General features: G+C 40.8%; 1 protein-coding gene across 2 annotated transcripts; it reads right to left on the bottom strand.

The window, feature by feature from the left end:
- Positions 1–14,046: 14,046 nt before the first annotated feature.
- On the bottom strand, positions 14,047–23,042 carry syt10 (synaptotagmin X; the record flags this gene model as incomplete). Of its 2 annotated transcripts, none has more annotated exons than XM_079183556.1 (7): positions 14,047–14,118; positions 15,801–15,930; positions 16,122–16,293; positions 16,647–16,767; positions 18,506–19,067; positions 21,748–22,141; positions 22,841–23,042. In XM_079183556.1, 7 exons carry the CDS (start codon positions 23,040–23,042, stop codon positions 14,047–14,049), a joined length of 1,653 nt encoding a protein of 550 aa, XP_079039682.1. The 2 variants fall into 2 exon arrangements, with proteins under 2 accessions (XP_079039682.1, XP_079039683.1); XM_079183557.1 differs by having other exon boundaries at positions 22,856–23,042.
- Between the last annotated feature and the right edge of the window lie 246 nt (positions 23,043–23,288).

Raw genomic sequence — 23,288 nt, 5'->3', positions numbered from 1 at the left:
GTTAATTTGGAAACAAGCTGCTGCTGGATGTTGATTCACGCTCTCTACGCCTACTTCTGCTCTGTTGAGATGGATCCCATTTGGGATTGAAATGTAGATAATGATGCACATGTTGAGTTGGAACGTGTTTGCACCTTTAGAGCAGCAGATGCAGGCTCACCGAGGGGGGGCTTGTCTGCTCATTAGTACCCAGCAAAGACTAGAGGACAATGTAAGCGCTGCATGATTGACAGTTTCCAGGGCCACACTTTCAACTCTGACTGGAAATGTATCATGTGGTTCAGTTATCCAAAGGATAATTGTATTGTAATTAGTCATGCAGGTCTATTCTCATATGCAAAACGTGTGCGTCGAAAATTACAGATGGTGACGGAAATGGCATGACATTACACAAGAGTGCATTATGACTTGTTCAGGACTCGAAACTCAAAGATCAGGACTTGATTTGTGACTTGCCTGTCTTGACCTGGGTCTTGACTTGGAACTTGACTTGAATTGATTTGTGACTTGACTTTAGACTTGACTTGGGACTTGTCGGTCTCAACTTGAGACGTTCAGTCTCAACTTGGGACTTGTTGTTTTGATTTAGTAATAATCAGTTTTGCCCTAAGACTAGACTTGACTTAGGACTAGGGACTTGACTTGGGACTCCTCATGTCTTGACTTGGGACTTAACTCGGTATTTGTGTGCAAAGACTTGAGACTTGCACACAACAATAGCGTGGTCCTCTGGTGGCACCTATAAAGAAAACATACTGAGCACTTTCAAAGCATAATATTATAATATTTCCGGTCTACAATCATTACTTTCCATTCATTTCAGTACAGTTCAACAATCACCTTGCAGAGACGTGAAAGATGTAAAGAAGTCGTGAAACATTTGTCAATGAGAGCATCTCTGACTGCACCGAGAGAAAATGTTTTCAAAATTGTTTCTGCATAACGTTGCACAAATGGAACCTCAACTGTAATGGATTCATTTCATGTTTCATACATTTGTTATAAACAAACAGACAACATACCCGACATAATGACACACTCACAGATCATCAACAACTTTACCACCAGTTGTGAAAGCCCATAATCCACAACTTCACTGATACTTATGCTTATTTCAGATCCGGCAAGTGGAATTGTTTGTTCTCTGTTCACCGGTTCACACAGCTGGAGACACAAAACATAAAAACGTTCAATATCTAATTTCATTATAACATACTCCTTTTTATTAAACAGACTTCAATTTAACACACATGTATTGATATATGGAGCTGATTATAAAAAAAAGTAAATAATAAGAATCTCCTTCATGAGATGTTTTCTTTTTCTCTTTTCAAGGAATCTTATTATTATTTTTATTATATATTATATATGTGTGTCAGCACATTTAAGATACGTTTGGGCAGGACATTTGTAACAGCTGGAGCTCTCTCGTATCCTATTGGTTCCACCCCACCTTGCAATCACGCCAATGGAGATCAGGTGACATTTGTTTACTTCCGGGTTTAGCCGACCCTTCACAGGAGCCGGTCACATGGTGACTAAATCTGTCTCTGTGTAAACCTTTTTACACTTTATAAATAATGATGCATATGAAGGTGTGCGCACGCATTCTGGCAACGGAAGTGCAATATGAAGCTATGCAAGGGCTTTAACCACCAAAGATTGTGAATGCAACCTAAAAAACCCCGGACTTTTCAGATCTGTGTGCTATTATTGAGTGAGTACAATACATTAGCACGTGGCCTAATATTAATGGCCTAATGCATTATTATACATGCATGTAGTTGGTGCAGAAACCTAGCGTGTAACATTACACCAGCGAGAAATTGTGTGCATACAGTCACTAGATGCGTACAACTATTTACAAGTAACCTTATGAAGCCATAATAGGTTTTGTATATATTTTGTATATATATTTCCTGCCCACAAGTGGCCAAACCACCCAGTAAATACTGCTGTTATGTTTATTTAAATTCCTACAACAATTCAGAATAAAATGTTTTCTGAGTCGTTGGGCTTAAAACTATGTCAGGAACCTGCTAACGCATTACTTTATCTTACTGCTTTCACTCTCTGTTCTGTGTCTGAAAGGATCATTTCTTTGTATTACAGAAGAAACAACCAAGGTTTCCTACTCATGAAGGAAGGAAGGAAGGAAGGAAGGAAGGAAGGAAGGAAGGAAGGAAGCTGGCATCCGACTCCTTGTAAGTTCCTTTTTATTTTTTGTCCATCTGTGGTTTAATTAGTTGATTCTCACCCAGCGGATGGTTCATAAATAAATTAACACGTTTACGACTCTAACCAGAAAATCAACAGCTGATTGAGTGGAATGCCTGCATGTAAATTTAGCCATTGGAGGCTCAAACACAATGGCTGTCTTGATTCCGCCATGATGTCTGAGTTTCCAAAATGTCCATTTGCCTCAGTGTGTATTCAACTCCACAGTATCCAACATAATGGCTGTCATGAGCCTGTGTGATGTCGTCACTCATGGTTCCTTTTAATTATTTACAATTTTCTTTAATGAGAAGTAAATTACATTGTCTGTTGGTGAGTACCATGAGAGATAAAAACACATTTCCTCTCTGCCTTTGAGATACAACAAACTCCTCTGTGCTTCATGTTTTGTCCATTTTGATCAAATTCTAAACATTTCTGTTTTTTATCTTGTTTAAGTGCAAATAACCGTCTTTTACATCCAGTGACAGTAAAGAGAAACATCTGTTTCATGATATGATGAAATTAGTAAAAACAACAATAGCGTTTCAGACAGGCAGTGGGTTGTTTTGAAATACCTGTATATTATTAATACACAAAGACAATAGAGTAGATAACTGTTTTTCTGGGGTAAACTGCAAATAAAGACATAAATGTTGTTCAGTGAAGAGAGGTATTATATGATTACAATATTTGACATTTGGGATTAGTGGTGGAAAGTAAGTACATTTACTCAAGTACTTAAATACAACTTTGAGGTACATTATTTGAATTTTTCCATTTGATGGACTCTTTATTCCTCTACATATTCTTGACAGCTGTGCTTTGCAGATAACGATCTTACGTGAAAAACACATGATGAGATTATGAAATAGTTGTTAAAGATGAAACTAGGGCTAATACGAATAGTATTTTCGTTATCGATTAGTTTATTGATTGACCGGTTGTTCTTTTAAAATGTACAAAAAAACATCACATTTTGCTTTTACTTTAAGATGTGAGTACTTCTTCCTCCACTAGCTGGACTTAAATTGCCACATTAACCACTTCAGTTAACTGAAGTGATTAATAGAGTACTTTGTTATGTTATTAATTAGGCAGATAATTGTAATAATCATGATTTAATCCAGGAGGTCCTTTATATCAGGAGCCACTTTATTACATTTAATTCACAGGTCAGATGAGAATAAAAAACAATAAAACTCATATTTGAGGCTGTTTAAAACATACGTTAACAGGTGGTTTATTTCTGGCAAACAGACTTCAGTGTGTTGTCGTACTATAAACACACACATGCACACAGGGTACCAGTGAGGAAACCAGCTCAGAGAAATGCTCTGGCTGCAGCTCTCTGGGTGCCTTTAGCTCGCCCCGGAGACAGCGATGTTTGGGCTTATTTCCAACCTCCTGCAAATTGAGGTGGGAGTTGGTGTCAGCCAGAGGTATAAAGGAGCTTTAGCCTTGCCGACAGGGCATAAATCTCCTGCAAGTATTCGAGCCCAGATCCCTCTGGCCATATAAAGATTTGACGTCGCCATGCATCCTGTCAGCGCCTCATTGCAGCCCGTTGGGAGTGAGTTCCTGAGTCCATTGCTTCAGTGCTGGAGTGAAGCATCAGTCTGGTATATATGATAATAGTAACAGAGGATCATAAATTACTGTGATACTTACACTGACCCTCATCTACCAAGTGACTTAATCTGAAGATGTCTGTGCTCTGTTTCTTTTTTTAATTGAGTGATTAAGGGTCTGGGTATAATTCATATATTCCAACACAAGGAATTGAACTTCCCAATTTCACAGTTTGTATTGCTCATTCACAAATTCCATACAATACAGTTGTCCTTACAGGTTTACAAGTAACATAGCATCACCTCCCACACAAACATATACATACTTATCACCCTCAAACCCCCCTCCCAGACCCCGACCCTCTCCTCTTATCACACACACACACACACACACACACACACACACACACACACACACACACACACACACACACACACACACACACCTCCTATCAAGATGAAAATGGCTGCTCTTGGATCATGTTCCTCCTTGTATTTAGTAATATCACTCATACTTATTTAAAGTGAGGGCAATGCAGATGTATTGTACTAAATTATAGTAGACTCACAAAGCCAGTGAGTGAGTCATTTCCAGTTAGAGAGTGTGTGTGTGTGCGTCATGTATCGCGGGGAAACGCTATAAATATAAAGCCATGCAGTTGCCAAACACCTTCATTGTAAGGACGCAGGGTCAGAACCGTGACTCATCACTGGAGTGTAGGAGCTCCGGCTGTTCATTCATGAAAGAAAACCACGGTTCAAGTGCATTGCCGACGTCACATGGCTGCTGTTGGCGCAGGCTTCAGACTAAGTCACTGACGTGGTGATGTGACGCATCTACAAGAGCTCTGGGGCTGATTATGTGTTCAAATCACAACGACACCACGAGTTGTGAGAGTCTTGGACATACAGTGAAAAAACGGAACAGGATGATCCAACATTGAGATTCACTCTTGATACTAAATAGTGGCTTTGACTGAAAGCCTTTTACGTGCTTTAACAATTTTTGCTTTTGTTAAAAAGTTAATTTGCAGTTTCAAGCTTTCGGTTGCACTCTAAAACCACTATCAGATAAGTGGTGGCGGTCAGAGGGTTCTAATGTGGGTCGACTATAGAATGTCGATTTACAACTCCAGTGATTATTAGGGATGCACTGATCGCAATTTTCTTGGCCGATTCAGATTAAAAATGTATATAACCTGACAATTTTCAAAGAAGTATAATTGACACAAGTCTCAAGACTAACTTTTTTCATCACCATCCCAAAAAATATTTTTTAACCGTCTTGTGTAAACTGTTAATTTAAATGATCTTTATTTTCATTTATAGTGTTTATTTGCATAAAGGTACCATTCAAATGATTAAGAAATAAAAACAATTTTGAATAAAAAAAAGAAATGTATCTTGGCATTTGTATATTTAATTATATATTACAAGCTGCTTATAGCTGATGTTAGTCTTAGGAAGTTAAAAAGGTCATAACTCCCGATATAATATCTATTTTATATTGCTGTGAAAACATCTGCTTCAAGATTGTACTTTTTACACGATCAAATTTAAACGCGTCATAATCGCATTATGATTTACCTTCCCAATACTAATTTTATTGAGTAGAGCTTAAACGCACCATAATGAAAGTCCATGCAACCTCCATCGGCAGCCAATCGATCGGTGCATCTCTAGTGATCATCCAGTATGTTAATCTCTTCAGTTTGGTTGCAGCAAGGCTCTATTGATACCAGCTTTGTGAGTTGGGAATGTACCAACAATGTCTTTGCAAGATGGTTGCAAATTACGAGCATGGCAGTGATTAAACTGTCATGTATATGTATGTGTACTTGTGTAGTCAGGGGAAGAGATCTGGACTCTGTAGGTGTATATTCATGTGTTTCCTCTCCGTCCAGGCCCACCTGTTTGTTTATCTGGACGTCGGATGTGTCGCCGGTTATGAATCGCGCCGCTGCTGGATGAGCCACACCTGTGATGGCATGAGAGGCATTTGATAAACGGCTGCATTTAGATTCAAGCTCACATCCTGTCTTGTCGGGTGATTCATGCCAACTACCTCCACCTCTGCTCACCATGTAAATCAGCAGAGCAGCTGAATTGTTCTGTCCGCGCACACACAACCTGTTATTACCGCGTCTTCCCCCGGCACCGTGACGGCGCTCACACCTGTTGGAGCCACAGTGAAGCCTTTTGTTTCCCATATCGGTGGTGCTCATGGTGTCTTAATTACCACCCTCTGACTATCTTTGAAACAAGGCTTAATACAAGTCTGATTCAGAGGCTATATCTGAGGCAAACTAGAGCAGCAGGGATGGTCTCGCAGGATAGAAAATCTTTAAGAGGCCTTAACAAGCTTAAGGTCTTTATCTCTGGTAGTGTGAGACTGATCTATGGGGCTTATTTTCTTATAATCTGGACAAAACATTTGGATGGTTAGCAAAGACAAGCACATAGATTCTTGTTTGTGTATTTTGTTAATACAAGGGATTTCTTTCAAACAATTGTGAGCAAAAATTGCGTTTGTTGCTCAAAAGTAGCTTGAATGTTTCTCTTGGATATTAAAGGTGATATAAGCCTTCCTCAACTGTGAACCCTCTGTAGCCTCTGAGGTACATTTTGTTTGTTGACCCTCCCACTTGTGGCTGCAGTTAATAATGTCAGCCTTTTGGAAAGTGACAGTAGTTTTGGAAGTGAGTTAAATTTGGCCGCGAATGACTAACGAGACTACGGAGAACTAACACTTGCTAACGCTAGCTTTGACATCTTCTGTCCTCTCTCAGACTTCTTTCTCTATAAAGACAAATTGTCTATTTTCTCCAAAGACAATGTTAGCTGACAACTCTCCAGATTGAATCATCAGTGCCAACAATGAACAGCTGCCCTCGAAAATATCTGATTCTTTGGTAAACATTTAATGTCCACGCCTGTGAACATAAAAACAGCGAGAACTACAACTCCCAAGGTGCAGTTAGACAAGAAACATCCCATCTTATTTATACGCGACGGCCTTCCTGGACTATAGGTGGTCGAGAAGAGACCTCCAGAGCTCTCGGCCATTTGCTTTCTTCTATCTGATACCAGCGACATGCCATTAATGGTGGTCACCAGCTAAAGATTACACTGTTAAAAAAACGAACAATAGAGTGCTGCACGGATTTTTGTAGGCCAACTCCCGGAAGTTAGTGTCGCATTGGTTCCCTTGATAAAAGCGTAACAGGATTTTCGATGTATTTTGGATTATTGCAGAAAGAAAAACTCTGTGGCAAACAAAAGTTTATGATAGTTACACGTTTTGTTCAGCAAGATAATCGTCACCACTTTTATGATGTTTGAAGAGTAAATGCAATCGGCAGAGGTTTAAAAGCTAAAGCTAAAATTTGCAATGGACCAGTGTTGGACCTCTTCCCCACAGGAATGGTGACGGGGGCTTATGGGTATTGTAGTATTCAGACCATGCCAAACTGAAGGACAAAACATGAAAGTTCCATGTTTCTATTTTTAGTATATTTAAGGATATCGATGGAAGGAAAATATTAAATGGGTAAAAATGTCTTCTGGTCTTCTCCCACTTTGCAAATCTTCATGTCAATCTGAATATAGAAATATAGTAACACTTGCGCTTCAGGGGTATTCTGAAAAAAGTATGAATCCACGTCATGGTAAGTCATGAGTTTGATGTTTTCTGTCAATACCAATCAATTGAAGGAGAAAGAGTGACAACAGAGGATTTTTGCCTTCTTACCCATGGGATGAAACCTCTATTTATAGTCTCTTACATCAATACCTCCTTGTCACCTTTGCTTATTCTTCATTCAGCGGGCGTCGCAGCCTCCCGTCTCCTGAGTACTAGCGGTGGTGATGGCTTGTTCCAGTTGACAGTTGGCAGCTTTCAGCTTTGTTCTCACGCCTCCATATGGACAAGAGAGGACTGTTAATATGACATCGGTGTCGAGATGTAGCCGAGCTTCCGATACTCTGAAATCATTACGCAACCACGAGGCTTCGCCTGTCAGGAGGGATTATTACAGGATGTTTCATCTCTCTTGGGAATCGAATTGAAAATGAGCGAACTTTGTATTCATGCTGAGAGGGAGTAATATTTAATCATCTATGTTTTGCACATTTTCTGGAAATCTTTTACATTTTCTTTTAATGGAGACACTAAATCTTTAATGGAGACAGGCAGTAATGGGTGGTGGCATTACATAACTGTCTATCCATTTACCCCTTTAACTGTAACTGTTCTTAGAATAGAACTAGACCCCGCTAGCTCGGCGTTAACGAGGGAACCTTTGACCCTCTGTATCCAACACGGCATGGAGCTGTAATAAAGCAGACCTGTGAAATGTAAATACGAGCGTAGGTGATGCCAGACGGATATGATAACATCCCTTCGTCTCAATATTTCAGAGCAAATCTTAATGAATAATTTGATTAAATGAAAAGCTCCTATCATACTGGCATTACTGAGGCGCTTTAATACGCTAATTAAAGGTGCCATTATTCAAAACAAGACATGTTTTCAAAGAGTAGAATTTGAAAGAAGCTCTCATCTTTATTTGACATTTTCTGTGTTGACAATCTGAAATTGGGATGATCACTTTCCCCCAAATTATCCTGCAGGTGCATTGTTGAGCCACGGGGCCTGTCCAATCTCCCTCGTCAGTCTCCATAGAGCAGTGGTGTTAAATACCCAGCTCAAACAAGCATTCAGGAAAGGACAAAGCTTTAATTACATGCATCACCACGTGGAGCTATTAGCCCTTTCTAAGTAAAGATACAACTCCAGTCTAAGTAGGGGTTTAGTGCACGGAGAGTGAGCTGCTTTCATTGCCAGGGAAACTAATGCAACATCCCCCTTTGGTCTGATTATATCCAATATCGCGGATCAAAAGGAAGTTGTGTCACGCTGCACGAGTGATCAAAATGCTCTCTTCATGTTTTACCATCAAACGGATGCAAGATGAGAAAGAGGGAACCATCTATGACGAGCGTCTTAAAAGCATTTCCCAGACTCGGGGCCTTGTATCGCCCGATGGAGTGCTCATGTAGCCTTTATTATTTGCCTTAGCTTAAGTGTTAGCATTGTTTGATGTATGCAACAGGGTGCCAGCCTACTACATAGACCAACAACAGGTGATTAAGAGACGGGGCCGCTTTAAAGTTTGGTTGCATTTTATCCCACTTGTAAATGCCAATATTTGGCATGACTATAAAATAAAACATTGGTCTGCCTTTTTGGAAAAAGCTAACTAGAAATGTTCTCTTTCTACTGTTCTATTTCATGCAGTTCAGCACTCTGAAAAGTCTCTCTTGTCTAGTTGGGTAATTGTGCCATTTTGAACGCATAAGAAATTATTCAAATTGTTGTATTGACAGTTACTTACAATAGGCTGCATCAGACAACAGATCAGACAAAAGCAACACAACAAAAAGAGTTAAACTGATTATATTGCCAATGCAGCAACAATACTACACACACACCCTGTGTGTGGGGGGGTATGTGTGCTATAATTGTGGCCAATTTCAAAGCTTACCACAAACTTGTGTTTTCCTGTCAATTTCCGCTAGAACGTGTCCTTTTTTTCTCTTGTATTTGTTTATTTTCCTCTTGGAGGAAATGTAATTTAAAAAATTTGAAAAAACCCACCTAGTGTTTTGAGTCCAGTTTGAGTGATGCATCCATTTGTTTGAAGGCCAATCAGATGCCAACACTTTGCATTTTACAACTCTTGAAAGTTATCACTCCAACTATTTTATTCTGCTTCCTAACAATCTCAAAGTTAAAAGTCTAATCATGGCGTCCGTGTTACAAAATATTCTAATTAGCCTTTGCACTTGAGTTGCTGGATGGCGTTTGAGTGCATTGCTGCAGAAATTGAGTTCACCCTTTGCTAAGTCCCGCCCCTTGAACGCAGACTGACCAATCACAGAGTAGCGTCGTCCAGGTTGAAAAAGGAGATGTACGTTTGTAAAATGTTTTGTTTCTATGTTAAAGCCTATGGAGCTAACATTAACAGAGTACGTTAGCACATCATGAACTAGCATTTTAATGGTTATAACAGTGAGTAAAGAGCTACCTGTCTTTACAGGAACAGTGTTTCGTTAATTTCATTGTCCTGTGGTCTGTAGCTTTAGCTTCTATCTTTATCTTTTTATCCTGTTTTTGCTGCTGAATCATTTTGACATTTTGGCTCTATCCTTCAAATGCATATTGTAGACCCTTCTGACCCTTCTGCTTCTCTCTGAAATAGCTTTTTTGTTTTTCCAAAACATAGATAATATTTCAGGGTGTGCAGTTAGTGACAGTGTGGGCTCCATGATGCCGTTAGCTCTGACCGCTTGACGGAGTAGTAGAATTCTGATCAAATTCCCTTTAATCAGCATATCCCGCCTAATCTTGACCACTTCTTCTGTCTGGATTCCGTCCAGTGTGTGTGTGTGTGTGTGTGTGTCCAGTGACAAAATGCTAAACAGCGCGGCCAGTGTGAGGTCGCTGTGATATGTTGTTGTTGAACGTTAACAAAATAATCCTAATTTTATCTTGAAAAAAATGACACAACGCTCAAATGGTACTGTCCAGTACACTAGCAGATATCCATGTAAAACCCCATACAGATAAAAGTTTAGTTAAAGATGGAACAAATGCCAAAAGTAGGACTCTATCCAGAGAATAAGAATTTAGTATTCTATTAATTAATGCCGTTTATAACAAATATATAATCCTGCCTTACCAGACAAAGAGAGAGACCTGCTGTGACTCTTCATTTTTTATTTATTTAGATAAAATACATATGAAACAGATACAATAAATCATATTCCAAATGTTTACTTTAAAGTGTTACAAAAGTTATCACAAACTGTACACATCATGACAGCAGTTGCACTTGTTCTTGCTCGATATAGAATTAACCAATATGCAAACAATTACAGATCAAAGATCTAAGCTGCTAAACATGGAATAATAAGGTAGAGTTGGTCTCACTGGGTCTCCAGTTTGATGACTTGTTCACAACTATTACAGAACGTGTATAAATTGTACTCAATTACAAGTCTGAGCTGTTCAAATGATCACCAAACAATAGCAATACATTGTGATGTTTCTATCTCCATAAGTTCACGACAACTTCTTAAAGTTCACGTTGGAATACAAACAGTGCCATTGACAAGTATACTATTTACAAATGTTTTAAATTTGAATACTATAACATATTAATTTCTTACATTTTCCCTCAATAGGTGTGTTTTTAAAGAGGTGAGAGGCATGCTACAAGAAAAAATATTTATTTTTAATATTAAGGGCAGTGCAGGGAAAACAAAGCGTCATTATATCCATGTGCAAGTAAGATAACAGTACACAGCCTTGTTTTCTATTTGCTATGTTGGCTTTTTATTAGTTTCTTATTACTCGCATATGAGGAGGAGCTGAGTCAGATGCATTGAACATCATTTTATATGGCTTCATGTAAAAAAAACAACAACATATGTAACAGTTGCAAATGTTTTATGGATTATAATTCCCTGAATTTGTAACTGGTGAGGAAAGGTTGTTGTGCAATAAAGTTTGTGTTCAAAATTGCATACTTGATCAATATGTACTCCGTACTGTCCACTAAATTAACAATTAGCATACTGTTCACACTATACAATACGTCTTCTCTAGGACACATGACTGTATCAGTCAAGACGTTACCAGTCCGAGCTACCGTTGAATGAAAATTGCTCATCACATCAACTCCACTCAATTTAATATTGTTCAGTATAAATGCAAATTATTTCATTGTTGGTGTTGAGCATGTTTTCAACAGTACATTATATATGTGAGCCATGCTTTTTTTCATCAACTGTACTTAAACGTAACTCGCCGTCATTATCTGATTATTTGATCCAACCTATTGATTATTTAAACCGTCCGCCTCACAGTCCGCCATTGGACAGTCTGAAGAGCGGCAAAACACAACCGATTTTCCATCATATTTAGTATGAAAAGTAGGTTAGTATGCGATTTCGAACACACCCCACCGGTGTTACTCTACTTTATGTTTTGGTGCTGTTTGGCCAATTGAGCGTACAAGCTAAGCTCCACCCCCCCCCCTCTTAGTTACTGTTGCACCGCCTGTCAAGCTTTCCATTTTCACACAGCACATCATGCAGTTTACGACAACAATGGTGGCCGATTTGACAATCGAACTACATTGTCATTTTCAAAACAATAGGCGCTAGTAGATTTGATCAGCTAGCTAACGGATTAGGCTAAAGTTAGCTTCATAATTTGACTTCTTAACTTGTTACCTTGTTTAGAACCTGATCTCTACATACCGTACATATAATCATGTTAAAAGTATCTCCCAGGCAAAATGTCAGCATAGTTTTGTTCTTGTATTTCAGTGTAAAAGTAGTAGTTCTGGTACTATTAAGTATGATAAGGAAAAATGTATGATTACATTCTACTATTTCATTCAAGTATAACCCTGTTTAGCTGCTTAGTTTACAGAGAGAGAGAGATTATGCTTCTACTTTTAACGTTAAAAGAGAGGACTAACCAAGGTGTGACAAATGTAAACTTCCACAGTCGGTGTGCTGATTGTGAACAGGGCTTCTTTGTTTTTATTTTCTTACCTATAACCTCATTAAATGAAGCTGGATGTAAGGATGGGTTTCTACTCTAGGTGTTACGCTAGTTAGCCAGGCATGCTAACGTTTGCCGCTTAAGTTAGAGCAGATAAACACAGTTTAATCCATTCTTTACATTATTGGTATTGTATTTTTTGTTTTAGAGATGGTGAAAACCAAAGCTTGACAGGCTTGCTGTGCCTGGTCATGGTTCTTAAGCTTTGACTTTCCGAATCATTGGCACATGCATTATTTAGAGGGACATTTGCAGTTCAAACAACGGTTTAATTATATTTAATAAAGTTATAGGCGTAATACAAATGAGTTAAATGAAACAAATTTCTAGGTGCTGTTATTTCAATTTGCCATTATATGCTGAAAATGATCTGGTGTGTACAAAAATAAATATGAAATTGTCATACATTGTCACACATTTAGATGTTTTGTTTATCTTTCTTTATATGTTTGCTATTAAGCCACTCCGGGGTCACATGGTAGAAAAACAAAAAGTGATGGATAAAGTCAGCGGGATTGGCAAGAAGTTAGTCGAGTGTTGGTAACTTCATCTGCTGTACTGACAAACCCATTTTACTGCAATGTAAAATGTTGCAATATACCGCAATATATATTATTGCAATAGTCACATAATGTTTAGGATTGTATCGTTACTTAAGTATCGTCATATTGTATCGTGGGGCCTCCCTTAGTAGCTAGCACCTAGTTGTATGACAGTTTCACACACTGTTGCGAGGACAGACAGGCGTCTGTTTAGGTGCAACGTACCAGCAAGGTTAGCTACCAATAACCAGCACCTTAAATATACTAACTTTACGTACTTGTTCTTTGCTAGAATCGACGACACGGATTACAAAACCGTTTGCACATTGTTTTTTTGATTTTTTTAACCATGTGACCACAGATGGACTTTAGTAGTTTGCTACATTTATCTGCTACACTTTCTTTAGATCTGAGAGTCCTGTTCACTGGCAGGTTGATTAACGGCTGGTTTTATACAGCGGTGACATTTGTGACTGAAGAATTTCAAGAGAGATTTACCCAGCCCTTGTAGATGCTCAATTACCTGCATTCTTCAGCCAAGACCTGGATTGAGACTCACTGGATTTAATGAATGTTTGTCATAAAGTAAATGTTTTCTTGGCATTGAGCAGCGTAGCCCTTTAACCTTGCTGCCATTTCAAAGGGAAGTGCTACCTCACTACAGAGCTCTAGGGCCAGAGGAAAACAATGTTGCTCAAAATCTTAAAAAGGTTGATGCAGCTGCGAGTGAATCCTAGGTGACTTCTTGCAGTGAGTCCTACCATTCATGTGGTCTGTGTAAATGTAAAGCCTTTTGGGGAATTTTAAAGCAGATGTATGAAAAAACATTCATCAAATCAAATGACAGTGAGGGCTGTGCATAACCAGCTCTGTAGAGAACTTGAAGGACTCGAGTTCAAATGAACAAACTATTTTAATACAACCTTTTTTTTTTTTTTAAACATATATAAGAAACGCGTCGGAATGATTTTTCATACAACTTGCTCACAAGAGACTCACAGTCGACACAGCTTGTCTGCAACTCTAAACAGACACCTGGTCTTTCACAGGGTTGGTGTCACCACGCCACCAGCGATCATCAGGGCGTCTGCGGAGGTTTGGGTGAAGGACATGAACCGTGACTCTCAAAGCTTGCTGCTCTTCCAGGCCACTGCAAGGTAAAATATCACAAAAGCACAACACATTATAGAGGCTTTGCCGACCATTTAGTGGTGTCTAAACAGGTTATTTCTACTAGTGCTCAGGATGTACTGTGATCATAGGCAAAAAAAAACAGAATAGAAGTTGCATTGACTCAGCTGGGTCAGGTGACATCTAGCAGCAGAGCCAGATCGTGGCTTTGTCTCAGCCACAGCATGTGGTGAAAAAACTTTGAAACCATTAAAGTGATTTGTAATATATTTCCTTTTAGTTTTGTGGCATGCACTTTGCACATCATCCACATCGCTTATAAACGTACTTGACGATTTCTTTTGTGTGCGTGCAGGCTGGTGTTTGTGCATATGTCGTGATTCAATATGCGGTCTTACATTTTCCCCTTGTAGACCTGAAAATTGGCTGTAAAAAATGATCTCCCTTCAGGAGTGCAGTCTGTTTGGCTATTGTGACAGATTCCAGTATTTTGCACAACGGGGAAAAAAAGATAAGACTTTATTGATCCACTAATGGGATTATCACCTTCACAAACTCACGAAACTATCAGGAGATCGTTAAATACCTGTGAAAGCACTCTTGCAGAAAAATCCTCTTCTGTTTGCGTGCTTCTTAGGGTCTCACCAAAATATAGCATAACACACAGCTTCCAATTTAAACTTGCTATTGAGCTTGTGAGCAGTTGGTAAAAGCTCTTCCACTGGTCTGGACACCCTCGCTGTCTCGTATGCTGTACCTGGAGTGTCGTTGCAGGATTATTTCTTATGCTTTCTGCATGATTTAATAATGTTGTTTTTGTCTGTTTAGCACACTGTTTAACAGAATACCCAAGAATAAAACAAGATTTATGAATATATAACAAACACAAACCAAGTTGACTGTATTCCCATATCCTCATGCAATTAGTGTTTATTACAGAACAATGTTTTGATAAGGAGCTACAGGGGACACAGATTTTGCTTATGATCACAGTTTCTTTTGTTTACCAAAGCTTATGAAGTAGATTTACCACTGAAAACGGGTAATCACCTGTGTTTTCCTATTCGTCGGATGGGGAGTAGGTGGGGCAAAAGAGGAAGAAACATTGATAACATGTAAAATATGAAATACATTACAGGGGGTGGGGGTCTGGGGCACAGTTGGCCTTCCAGCAACTGTAAATCTGTCTTACTAGACATCAAAAGCACCTTCAGCGTGGTTTGGTTTGCAGTTTGCTTAGGAACTTAGTCCTGCTGCTGTTGGTCCAGAAAAAAAGCTCCATTGTCCTCATTCAACAACGTCGTATCTCTTTTTAGCTGCTACATGAGTTAAAGACACATGCATGAAGCATGTAAGTAAGACAGTATTGGAGTTGTTGGAAAGCACCTTTAACCAAACTAGGCTAGCTGGATTCAGAGAGATTGAATTGATGTCGATCTTTACTGACTTTGTGTTACAGACAGTGAATACATTTCCAAAAATCCCAAAAAATCCTTTCAAGCTCATTATTTATATATATATTTTTGTGATTTTCACAGAAAAATACCCTGTAGATTGGACTAAAATCCTTTTTACCCAGATTTGCATGTCCCCATGTACCACTTGTACACTTGTTCCTCCTGCTGGAAGGAGGACTGTTCGGAATATAATTTCAGTATTAGTAAATCGGGAGAAAATCAGGAATAAAAGACGTGTCTGTACCTCTCCCAGAGCGTGCCAGTGAGTGATGGGCTTCCGCGGGTAAGCCAACATTTCGTTCCAGTGATCTCGTCCAAGACCCTCGGCATCTGGCCCGGTGCGACACACGCCGATCACCTCATTGTGTCCAACTCTGTAAGCAGTAAAACACACATGAAGACACATGTTGGATGCACATCTTCTAGTAGAACAGACACAAAAAAATCAAATGATCGATGTCAGTGTTTGTGAGAGCTTTTGTTGATCAAAGTTACACTCCAAAATTCTTCTTCTATCAAATGATCCTGTACCGTATAAAAAGTATCTGGTGACTGCTGGACTCACCGATCATAATCCATCACCATGATGGACAGACTGACTTGTTCCACGTTCTCCGGGGGAATGTCGAAGATGATGGCCTCGTTGTACACTGGGTTGAGCGTGCTCTTCTTGGTGGTTGTTTTTCGCTTCTTTAACCTCCGTCCATCACATATCAGGTAAACCTTCACGTAAGGGTCTGGGAGACATGTTTACTGTCACATGATGATGATTTCAATCAAAACTTACAATACAAAGGGAATGAAGGGACATTTTTCTGAATGTTCTATGCACATGTCTTTTCACACTCGGGTGTTCAGAAGCTCCACAAAATACAAACCGTTTCCTTTTTCACAGTTTAAAGTACGGCTGACGTATTCTGACAGATTGTAATATTATATAATTGGAATAATTTGTCCTCTCTGGCCCCATTACTTCTCTTCTCCATTTCCACTCTTAAGTGGCCAGCTGCTGTCTCGTTTAAGCTAAGTTCGATTCATGGCTCGGTATGTGCTTTTGATGTGAGCCACAACTTATTCGCTGTCAGGTTACCTGAAGAGCCTGTGATGTCCATGGCTTTGAGGTTTCTGCATTTGATGACTGTTAGGGTCATTCTTCCTGCTGTGGGGAGGTAGCACAGCGAGTACATGATCTCTCCCAGGTCAATACTCTCCTAGAGGACAAAAAAAAGACAAATCAAAATGCCAACGTTAAGGAGTAAACAGGTCGGTAAATAAAGGAGGTTGAATGTTGTCAGCTGGTACCATCACTATTAGTCATTCTTAATCGTCACTATTTATCTCATCTCCCGGTTGTTAAACACTAGCTTCTTAATAGTTGTAATACATTATTTGTTTTTTAGCCACACTAGCAGCAGTCCCTAGTGATGGCAGCGTCAGGTAGTTTACTACTTTGGTCCAAACAGAAATATCTCAACTATAAGTTGGTTTGCCATGAAATATTGCACCGACATTCATGACCGCGAGGGGATGAATCCTACTTTGTTCGTTAGCCCCTGAACTAGCGCCACAACGTTCATGAACTGAAAATACAGGGTGTAAAGGCCTGTGATCACATAGCGTCTTTTTCTGAGCGCCATCATCTTTCTTTCAATTGTTCCCAGTGAGGAGATGAGCCCACCTCGAGAAAAAGCGATGCACCCAGCGCCATTTTTCTGAGCTTTGGTGTTGTCTATCTTCTGCTGAGCTTTATGTCAAACAGACACTATCGTAACAAAGAACCAAAAAGTTGTGGGAGCAGATTGGCCGGGTGGACACTAAATGTTACTACTGAATGTACTTTTATCACCGAACACATTGTCTTTCGAAGGATCGTCCTCCTTGCTCTCACGTTACGGTCAGTTTGAGCTGTGACATATGAATAGTAGCTAATAGATCGTACAAAGCAAAGGGGTGAAAGAGGCAAAGGCCCTAAAGCATACTCTGCTTTATCGTCTGTTTTAATCTAAGTGGGAGAATAATTTACCAAATGAACACTGGAGCACTAATGGCATACGACAAACTACTGAAACAACTTCTAGAGAAACTGAAACCCTTTTAAAAACATTTAAAAGAGTTGCATCGGCTAATTGTCTTAGCAGTTAGGTTTGTTGGCAGTAGAGTGTTCATATTAAGGAAGTCGGTTGCACATGAAATTATAAATGGCGACTTGTGTATCACAAGTCAGCATCACATATATCGCATACATGTGCCATAAAAGCTGTCTCTTACACACATACACACTTTAAGAGTAATACATGCAACCACTAAATCTCAGGTACAAATCCACTAAGTAACTGACGCTGCCCTCGGGTCTGTCGACACAGGGAGAAGTTTTCAGGTCCATCTATGGCCTGCAGTTGTGCGTTAAATGTAATCTTAATTTTCGACTACACACGCAGGGGCCAAGGAATGGCTCAATGAATCCCCCTAAATGAAAACATTCATGAATAAAACAGAGGCTCTTGAGTAAACTGTGATAATACTTCATACTGTATGAGGGCAAACTCTCTACAGTGCGCAACACCCTGTTTGTGTAAATACTTAAAAGCTTGAGAGTATATTGCTGCGGTTCATATAACTTGTGATCGCGTCGTTTACTTCTGTTGCTATATTTATATCTGAGGAACACCCAGCAGTTCCTGGAAAATGTGTGTGGGTGTCTGGCTGACGAAATGCATTTCCCAAAGCCTTTTATTTATGCAGTGTTTTCCACCTGCCATGTTGGTGGAACATTGCTGATGATGAATTCTGGTTATTAGAATTGATTCAGTGCAATACTTCATGTTTAGACCTTTCCTAAAAATAGTACAAGTTCCCGGTTGACTCAGTGATGGCAAAGATGTGCAACATTTCTTACGTAGCAACAATGTCCACACATTTGGCAGTGTGTAAGTGTGAACGCCAACTCACTGTAGTCGCTGCATGAATATCCTTCCACACCACGGCCTCCCTGGAAAGATCAGAGAGTTCAAAGAGGTTGTCCACCACCACTTCGCCGATCATATCGTGGCTGGTGAAGCGGTCGAAGTCGTAGACGCTGAAGTGCAGCTTGCGGTTGCAGATCTCATCGTACACCACGGGGAAGCAGAAGGTCTCGTCAAACATGGGGTTCAGATTCTTGCGGTGGACTCGCGTCTGGTACTTCTTCTTCCTCTCCGGCAGCAGGTAGATCTTCACGTACGGGTCGGAGGTGCCCGAGAAGTCTTTGGCGGGCAGGTCCAAGGCCTTGAGGATTGTCACCACCAAAGCTTGCTCCTCGTAGTCGTAACACAACGAGAAGCTGAGCTTTCCGCAAGTCTCCACGGGCTCTTTGGCTCCATCCTCCGAGTCCACAGATTTCTGCTTGTAAAGTTCGGGTTTTATTCTTCCAATGCTCACCGTAGAAGACTGGCGGAGAGGCACCGTGTCCATGCTGAAGTCAAAGCTGGTGACATTCATCTGACGAGGCAGGTGGCGCCGGAATGAATTGTGCCTGTTGGAAAGGTTAAAGGGCATCTGGTAAATGTCTCAAGTGTCTCATGTGTGTTACGCATGAGTGGCTTTGTTATGATGAGAGCTAATGGTTTGTCAGGGGAGAGCTACTATCTGATAAGCTTCATGCATAATAATGAGGTGCTCATGGAACAAGCATTGAGACATTACCGTCTGGTAGAATAGCTCAAAAAATGGTTTTGGTTGGTTTTTAGTCTTCAGGAAAGAAGCACAAAAATTACTTTGAGGCATAACTTTCAAAACGCTGGATAGCAAGTAAATGCTAAATATAAAGTTAAAATGCTCTGTGAATCAGCCGATCATATGCCATACACATATTGTCCCTTCGAGCCTGGTAAAGTGGCTTAATTTGCCTAAAATCAGGACCTAACAACCTTGATTTGAAGGTCAACATAAGGACACTTTCAACATCCTTTCTCTTTCTTTTCTTCATCTTTGTCAACACTGACTTATTTATAGAAAAAACCCATCTGTAGCATTCAGACAAATTACCTGAATCCTATAAATTACTGTGAAGTTGAAAACCAATAAAATGAAACGCCGGCTGCGTTTGACTCGCCAATCTTGTCACCTAGCAACTGGCCCTCCTCCTTTTCTGACGGTAAGGCAATCACAGCGACCTGACAGCCGTGGCACAACTGATACGGCACCGGAAGCACAGCTGAAGATTTAATACTCTGCACTTGAGTACTGTAAACAATATAGAAGGCTGCATGTTGTCTAAGAGCCAGAACAAACCTGAAGGTAAAAGGGAAATAAATGCTTGAAGTGCAACCTAAACACAATAAATACTAACTGGACAGAGAAGTTGCTGGGAGTTATTTGCCTTTTGCGGTTATCCTCTTTACACATTACATCCTTTCAATCCACTAGGGGTTACACCAAATCCTCTACTAACACCAGAGATAAACCCCTTATTTTCTGCTCTCAGTCAAAGTTATAAATATCATGAACATAAACAAAGAAGTTCATGAAATAATTGGGAAAGTGTCTCCATCTTGACAATCAGGCTGTCCAAGATTTAGAGCTGAAACAATGAGGTGATGAAAAAACTATTTTGGGAGTCGGTTATAGGTCAAATAAAGTGAGAAATACTTGCTGGTTCCAGCTTCTCAAATGTAAAGATTTACATTCGTCTATAGTAATGAAAATAATCCTTAATTTTAGCCCAATCATTGTCCTGTCCGTAAATCAAACTGTGAGCAAATACATGGAAAAAAACTCGATGAAGAGACAGAATTGGACTGGAAATGTCAGGATTATATTTTCCTTCTGTTTGTCGTTGTAGTTTTGTTAAGCAACAGGGCTTCAGGTCATTCTTTTTAAAGGGACAGTGTGTAAGATTTGGTGCCAAATAGTGGTGTAGTTGCAGATTGCAATCAACCAATTACCCCTCCTCTCACTCCTACCTTTCCAAAACTGTGGTAACGTGAACAGCAGAATGCACAACCGTCGTAACGCCCTTTGTCTCACTTGGACGCCATCCATGCCATAATCACACGACTTTAGGAGCAAAGGAAGTCAGATGGCGACTGGCAGTATTGTGGTTTTGCCGTCTGCAGCTCAGGTTCCCACAGTTTCAAAGGCGTGTTGGAGAACTACGGTGACATTCAGGTAACGTAAAAAACGTGCAAGGCTCTCTCTAGAGACAGTGTTTGGTTTGTCCGTTCTGGGTTACTGTAGAAACATGGCGGTGCAACATGGTGGACTTGCAGTGGAATGGATATGAAGAGCTCATTCTAAGCTATCGAAAACACAACGATTCAGGTATAGTTTCATAGTTATGAATATTATTTTCCATTTATGCGAATAAATCATACACACTAGCCTTTTAAGCTAAGAAAACAGTATTTGGGCTTGAGCTCCGAGGATGCAGGTGTTTTTGACATTCAAAAAGGAAACAATCAGCGATAATAAGGTATTACCGCCAAAGGAGTAGGCGGGAGGATTAAGGCGGTAGGCGTTGGAATCTTTAACCTGGCCTTTCTGCATCCCCTGTGGGTGTATAATTCATGAAGACCGTGGTCTCAATGTAACTGAATTAACAATCCGAACAACAAACCGAAGCAACTGTCAATAACGGCTTCCTCTGAGAAACTGAGCGCGGCTGACTGGTGCGTCTCACCAGAAACCAACCTTCCACCATGACAGCTTCCACCCCACAGCAGTGCTGATTATGGACGGTCTGGTTTAAACACAGTGCCGGAAAACAAAGAGGAGCGAGAGCTGGTTGTTTTAATTACTGTGGTTGCTTCCCGCCGTTACCACATCAGCTCGACTCGCATGTAAAAAAGGAGATTACAGGGTTCAAGCTGAAGCGAGGAGAATGTGTACTGGCTGGCTGATGAGGAGGAGGATATTTCTTTCTTTCTTTCTTCTGGTCAGACAGTGCGAGAGACACACAATGCAACATGTGCCAGCGTTTCAAGGTCACAGGATATAGCCCATGCTGTGCTACATGACACGTGCCAAACCACCTCAAGGAACATGACTGCACTGCCACGAACTGTCAAGAACTATTTTTTCTATTGTGCTGGGGGACAAACAAGCCATTGTGTGTTCAAAAATGCTTCCATTCTACCGTAACAGGGTGTCATTATCATGTCCTCGATGCAGGCAGACAGGGAGGGGTTGTGACTGCAGTGGTTCATGTAAGGTACCTGGAGGAGGAGGTTGGCTCTGTGGTCTGCCTCTGGATCTTAGCCTGCTGGCAGAGCTTCTCCCTCAGGGCTGTTTGCACCTCGGCGGGGATGTCCGGCGACGTCTGGCTGATCTTCATGGCCGCCTCCAGGAGCTTGACAGTGCTCCGTCCGTTCGCCTTCACTTCCAGCGGGCGCTTCTTCTCCAACTCCGGCGCTTTGCACTCGGTGACCGGCGGGGAGCCGGGCGGAGGCGCCACGGGGAAACCAACGTGGAGGCCATTTTCGACATGGGCCGACAGAGCCTTGCTCCTCCAAATGGGCCAGCACAGCTTCCAAAAGACAAAGAGAGAGACTACCAACAGGGCGAGGCCACAGAAACCCACGACCACAGCAAGGAGACTAATAGAGATGTCTACACGTAACCATGAAGAGACCCGTAGAGGAAGACAGAGACACGTAAGAAGGAAAGGACAAGCAAGCGAGGAAGACAAAATATGACAGACAAACATGCAAGGGAGAAAGAGAAAAAAAGGAGAGAAAGCCAGCTGTAAGAAAGAGGGGGCAGCATATGCACCTGTTTGATAAAGCAGGACAATATAACGTCATAAAAAAACCTTATTTCAGGAGCCACAGCATCAGGAAAATCACATGATCAGGGACATAAGTGGAAAAAATATCTCCCGTCTGCTCCTGACATTTCCTTTTGTTGTTGATATTTAAAGTTTATGCTGACTGTGCATCATATGCAATGACGTGTAATGCAGCTTACTGCAGCTTTTCAAAACGTGAGAATCAAACGGACACTCAGATAATTAGCCAGATTGCAAAAGCCTATCAGATGTCGGTCTGTTTTCCACCTGTTGCTATTTCACCAGTCTGGACTGAGCTGCAGCAAGATGCGTAACAGGTGGAGAAACACTTTCATTGCAGTTCAATGCCATACCACACATGCAGCTAAGTGATGTAATAAAGTTTTAACAAGTAAGAGCTGTGTCTTTTTTTCTTCTTCTTCAAACGCTGCAAAAAGTCAATCTCTCTCTACGACCGGAACAAACGAAAATCACTAATTAGGGGAATTAGGAGAAGAAAAGAATGACTTTATTGCATTTACCTGCGTGTCCTTTACCTGGTATGCTGCTCTCCAGGGGAAATATATCCGAACATTTCTCCTGGTCTACGTGTCCCGTGAGACAAAGTTCCGTAATGATTTGGAGAGCCCTTTGGCACAAGGTGATGCTGTCCTCCGTCCGGACACTCATGTCTCTCCTGTTAAGCCATTGCACGCCGGGGGAGCCGGGAGGGCGGTGGTTCATTTGGGCTTTTAAAAAAAAAAAAATTATGCGCAGCAGAGTGCAGCCCGTCCGCGGGAGAGAGCAGGGAGGCGCGCTGCGTCCTGATCCATATCCAGCGCGCAACGAGAAGCAACTGGCCAAACGCGCTCCCTGCGTTAGATGAACACGCGGCGGGCTGCTGGAGTCCAACCCTTGGCTGCGTCCAATAGCGATGCGCATCAACGTGTGAGTGAGTCCTGTTGGTTGGTGGCAGTAACGGCACTACTT

This window comes from Pholis gunnellus, assembly GCF_910591455.1.
Source record: "Pholis gunnellus genome assembly, chromosome: 22".
Classification (NCBI taxonomy): domain Eukaryota; kingdom Metazoa; phylum Chordata; class Actinopteri; order Perciformes; family Pholidae; genus Pholis; species Pholis gunnellus.
This window is presented reverse-complemented; position numbering and strand designations above follow the sequence as displayed.